General features: G+C 35.4%; 1 protein-coding gene across 1 annotated transcript in view; it reads right to left on the bottom strand.

Moving 5' to 3' along the window:
• Positions 1–1,950: 1,950 nt before the first annotated feature.
• The window catches only part of LOC129227962 (uncharacterized), a 113,654-nt gene continuing 109,604 nt past the window's right edge, over positions 1,951–6,000 (bottom strand). Inside the window, 2 exon segments of the mRNA XM_054862587.1 lie at positions 1,951–1,965; positions 4,487–4,610. Of these exon segments, the coding sequence (XP_054718562.1) occupies positions 1,951–1,965; positions 4,487–4,610 (139 nt within the window).

Here is a 6,000-nt window from a genome sequence, read left to right as displayed (position 1 = left end):
ATGTTATGCATGTATGATAGATATATGTGCATCATCGTATTTTATCATGCAGTAAAATTGGAATTTCATTCGGCAAATTGAGAATCTTCCCCTTCCCAAAAATTTTAGTTCGGGGCTCTCCTGGTTGTACGTCATCTTGTTCTCTGCTATTTCGAATTTTATGGAAAGACGAAATGTGTAAAACGTTTTTACGTTAATGGTATACTACCAAGTGGTACAACTGGTTATTAGACTCCTACATTTGCAACGTATTTTTTGCCCTTACATAAAAAAAAACTTCACATTTCTGCTCGTCATCGTTACAAATGAAATTCATCCATTCATCAGCCTTGAAACTCCGACTAAAGTTAACACCCTTACGCATGTGCATTCATGGTAAGTAGTACTTTCTATCGTGACCAACACTCCAAATTTTGCCAACCGTGAAACGGCACGTCAAACTATGATCAACTTATTTCGTGCCTAGCATTGAACACTTCCCGCCTAACTGTACTCTCTCGTCGCTTTAGCGTTCAGCTTTGACAGGATTTTTGAAGGACAAGCAAGAGTTTCAAAGTTTATTTCGCAAACATAATTGTCACTATTGATTTAACTGGTTACCAACTGATACAAAGTAAAAACATAATTATGATTTTTTCATAGCTGTTAAGAAAATTTTGAAAACGCTTTTCATGATGACGAACTTGTCTGTCTTTGTTTTGAATTGTGTTGTGCAAAGGATGTTGACGGCATGACGATGCATGAACTTAATTTATCTAAGCCAGTGTCGCCCAACCTACGGCCCGCGAAGATGATCCGTGTGGCCCCGTTGTTTGTTCAACGTTACAAATCGAAAAGCATGATTTGTGACAATGTCACATTTGGAGCCATATATTCAGAAATTGGTTTATGAAAAACATGCATTTAATAAAAGAAGCATCAAGTAATTGATAACAACAATTACTGATTTGTAATTTTCTTTTCTTTTTCATATTTTTCTTTGTTATTTAGAAAAGAGCAAAATATTTTTGAACTTGGTTTGTGTTCTGGCTCGCGAGAATGATTTCAATATGAGGTGCGGTCCTCGTGCAGAAAAAGGTTGGGCACCGCTAATCAAAACAATTGGAGTAGAAAACAATGCTTTTTCGGTTCAAGATAATTTTCAAATAGCGTTTCCCCGGATCAAAAAAGTGGTAAGGTACTTCTTGATAAAAGTTCAATTCCATCAAAAGGGCACTTTTTTTATTAGAATATTACTACAAAAAAGGTGGTTGTTTGTATATTTTTCACATATTATATATTTTTTATTCTGTTTTATTTATTTATTATTTTTGTATGCTTTTTAATGATAAACGATTTTTAATTTTTACTTAAAAAAACATTCTAAAAACAGTATTGACAATTATCCCACTTCGTTCTAGTGCGTGAGAGAATCAAAGGAGCTACATTTCATGGCCAGGATTACGTGTATTCCTTCCGAAAAAGCTTTGCTTCTGTGTTCAAGTTTTGTTTAAACTTCAAAGGGGCAAGGATTGAGAAATGCCAAAAAGAGGACAGAGCGCAACGAAATTTAGCTTAAAAGGTTCCCGAAGGGCAGCTCCCTCCATAAAATGATTAAGCAGAACCAGTGGCGCCGACTCCATGGGGCCTGAGGGGGCCCAAGCCCCCTCAAAAATATTTTTGAGGGGGCTGAGCCCCCCCAATAAATCAAGAAAATTATTAGTTATATTATGCTTTCTAAACTCATAAATTTAACTTTTATTTTCTTTCTTTGAAGATAGCTTTTCTTGTAAAATACATTCAGTAACAAGTTAAAACAAATAATTATTGCGGTAGTAAGCAGGTTAACTGAAAACGAGTGGAATGAATAATGATAGTGTTACGGTGCTGCAAGCACACTTAGAATTTGTCTCAGTGCGCGAACTTACGGGTCAAGTCTGTTGCTGGTGGGCAGCGATGCGACGCGCTCATCTAAGTGTTGCTGATCTGGAAAAAATATACGAGGGTTTGATTTGTATATTAAATGAGAGGCGTGATAGTTTTGAATACTTTTGAGTATTGTGTTTAAAAGAAAAATCTTCGCAAAATGAACAAATTCAACATCCTTCGTTTCCTCAGAATCGACGGATACCAAAGAAGTATGAAAACAACGAAGCCACACTTTCAAAATCCCAAAGGGGCCGTGGTAGCCCGATCGGTAAAGTGTCGGATTCGGGGCCGGAGGGTCCTGAGTTCGAACCTCGATGGTCGAAGATCCACCGTCGTCATTAAAGGGGACTGGGCGACGTTAAATATGCTCGTAGTCTCAATGTCCTCCAAGTGAAACAATACCTCTGGGGGTGCTAGCACCAGGTAGCTATTAGCTCCTGGACTAGTTCTAAATTCTCATTAACTGTTCAATCCGGTGATGGTGCTGCCATCTATCGGTATATAAAATAATGGAGGCAAGGCACTTAGTATGCAATCCTCGACATAAATACAGTTGTAGTCAGTTGTGACTCTGAATAGGAATAGGAAATCCCAAAGCACTACAAGGCAATACATTGATGAGGTTTGCGAAATGGCGCAATCTTGCATTATTGGGCGGTTTACATCAACTGAACTCCCACAGGTTATTGCAGTTGAACAAGAGTGCTTGCTTTTGTTAAACAGAGGTGAAACAAATTTTGAAAAATCAACTGCTTTTCAAAAATGACCTAGACATTGAGAGACTTGCGTTTACATATGAGTATGTTAGCCGATATCACTAATGAAAAAAAAAAAACTGGTCTTAAAAAACATGTGTAAATTAAATTACCTTTTTACAAAAAATACTGTGCATGTTTGTATTTATTTTTTCCTTTTTTCAAAGCCAAAAAATGTTTCAGGCTTGTCGAGTTTTCGGGGTTCTAATGTTCATTATATAACTTTGAAATGCTTTAAAATTCACTATTTTTCATCTCAATTTTAGAAAATTTCCCGCTGCAAGACCCTCCGGTATGCCCCCCCCCCCCACACACAATATATTTTTTTTAGTCCGCGTCTCTGGGAGTGCCCTTCTATGCAAGTCAAGTGCCCTACCTTTTTCAATGCCTAGCTACGGCACTGCATGACTCCCCGTAAAAATGAACAAAAAAATTTCTCTTACTAAGACAAGTGACATGATCTAGTTGAAACAGAAAATTTGTATACCAATTTTTAGATTGTTTTACTTTGAAAACGCCATGTCACATTTGTTTGTTTAAATTATACACACCAGAAAATATGTAAATTGGCATTTTCAAGGAACAAAAATCTGACCTTTATTGGGGGGGGGGGGGAACCTCCGTGGAAGTACATAACCCCCTAAGCCCCCGGTGATGTCTAGCCCCCTCAATAATTTTTGCAAGTCGGCGGCCCTGAGTGCAATTATAAAATTAAAAGTAGAAATAAAAAGTTTTAAAGGTTGGAGTTTCAAAACATTAAAATCATGTTAAAAAACATATCCATAAAATATGTGAGTACATAAATATTTTACTACGGGGTGACATCAATAAAAACTCAAAAAATATAACAGTTATAAAATATTTTTCGTCCATAAATCTTTGCTTTGTATGTATGTCTCCAAGCATTTCATTTGACTTTCCCATTGAGTTTATTTTCTACTATTGTATATAATAGTCTAATCATGCCCAATAGCATATTCACATTGTTAAATTTTATTACTTTTAAGTAAATTATGATCAAAAATTAGCTGCACCAATGTGCAATTAATTTTTCTTTTTTAGATTTATGAAATTCTAAAGCTAATGATCCTATTTTAATTATATTATATTCAGAATAGAATATTTATTAGAATAATATACTAATATTATTACACCATAACAATAAATTTATGTATATATAATCAATTTATTTTTCATTTCGTCTATTTTGTCCAGTTTCTTCCAGCGTCCCAGACTTTTTACAAAAATGTGGACAAAATAGCAACCCTAATCAAGATGTGTCCTTTTATACTTATTCTATTATGTTATGACAATAGTTAACATATGTCACTAATAAAATCTTGAATTTCGTGGAAACTTTTAAAATTTTTGTTTTCCCATAGCAATAACATGTCTACCCGGTTTAACCCCACTAGTAGGCACAACCGGGTAAAATGACTTTTTTTTACAAAAAATATTAATAAAAATTAAAAAAAAAAACATATGTTTTTGAAACTTTGGTTGCATTAATAGATAAGCAGTGCATAAAATTTTTGTTCCTCTATACTAAAAACTGTGATTTCTGAAAGCCTGCAAACCTTAGGGTCCCGGTTTTACCCCACTTTCCCGTATGCGTAGAGCTGAGGTAAAATTACGTGTGCACTTTTTTTATTAACGAAACAGAACATTTTTTTCTTATTTCAGAGTGGTAAGAAAAATTTACATAAGCCCAAAGAAGTTTTTTCGAACCTCATAGCACGAGCACAGCAGTGGGGGTACAGCTAGTGCAGTATAAAAGAGGGAAGAATACATATTTCCAAATAATGCAGATCTTTACCACTTACCATGACTCCTAATGTCTCATTTCCCCAACAACCATACTCAGATAATATGTCACAAACTTCTGGAAACACATACACAGCATCCCCATGTTGTATAGCACGGTTGCTTAAGGTGCCACCCTTAAACCTGAAAACGCAATTTTTAAATCATGATACCGCAGTAATAAGCAGTAAGTTACCACCCCTAAGACAGTGCTGACAATATGCAAAATACCAACAGCATGGTTATATGATACCCAGACTGCAGTTTTGTTCTTAACATGCAGTCTCTCGCTGGTGTGCTAAACTAATTTCAGCTGCTAGTTTGCTGCTAATCTCAGCTTCATTGAGAGAATAATTGCCTCCAGCTGGGTAATTGACTATTCCAGGCTAATGAGTCCATAACAAGGACAAAACATGCAGTTTCTGAATGTCAAAACCAGGCTGTCAGTATTTTCCATGAAGATACTCAAGTAGTTGTAATATTATTTTGGGAACATAATTCAACAAAGACAGAGGTTTCATTCTATGTCTGAGTCAGCTTCTGGGACAATATAAATGAGCCCATGAAAGAAAAATAAGCAACAATCTAAATTAAAATGCCATTGAAGTTTTGTTAAATTCAAAAATGATGATTAGCAACAGGCTCTGGATTCAACTAGACTGGTTCTAGGCTTTGAAGGACAGCAAATTCAAAACTGAATTTAAATATATGTTTTTTTTTTTAAATCTGCCTTTCCTTCATGTTTGGGCAATTTAAACTGTTTGATATTAGACTAAACATGTAAATTTAAATTATAAAAAAGTCCTGGTCTAACAGGAGCAATTTGTTTCAAATAACCTTAATTGTTAAAGATATTTTAGCATAGTAGATGTACGAGGGCTGTTCAATAAGTAATAAGACTAAATTAATAAAAAATACAGAACAACTTTAATCGTCATAATTTACATGATTCTTTTAAGAATAACTTCTGCAGGACTAAATGCATTTATTCCAACGTTCTGCCCACGTCTTAAAAACTTGTGAACGCTAAGTTTGTGAGAGCTATTTCAAAGCCGCCTCCGAAGAGTTTAGACATACTTTGTTGCTTTCAAAATATTTGCCTCGTGATAGTTTCTTAATTTGAGGAAACGGCCAGAGCTGACTGATGTAAAATAATTCTGAGATTCCCCTTGATTATAATAGCAGCAGTGTTAATCATTGTCTCTGTGATGGACGTTGAATGTTGTCCCTCACGCTGAATATCTTCCATACTCGGTCTGCCTTCTTAAAAGCTTTTTGCCAGCAAAGAGTACTTACTCTAAACATTGCTTCATTGTTAAAAACTTCACGTATCATATCAAAGATCTCCGATACTGATTTTTGAAGACGAAAACAAACTTTAATTGCATAACTTTGTTCCAACGACGCTTCCATTTTGACAACTGGCTGCGTCTTGTAGGCGAAGGCCAACAGGCTTCAATTCAAACACGTGATACTCAGGAACATGAGATTGTACGCGCCAACTATCAGTAGGTTTTGTTAATACAGACAACTG

This window comes from Uloborus diversus, chromosome 8 (genome assembly GCF_026930045.1).
Source record: "Uloborus diversus isolate 005 chromosome 8, Udiv.v.3.1, whole genome shotgun sequence".
Taxonomy (NCBI): domain Eukaryota; kingdom Metazoa; phylum Arthropoda; class Arachnida; order Araneae; family Uloboridae; genus Uloborus; species Uloborus diversus.
This window is presented reverse-complemented; position numbering and strand designations above follow the sequence as displayed.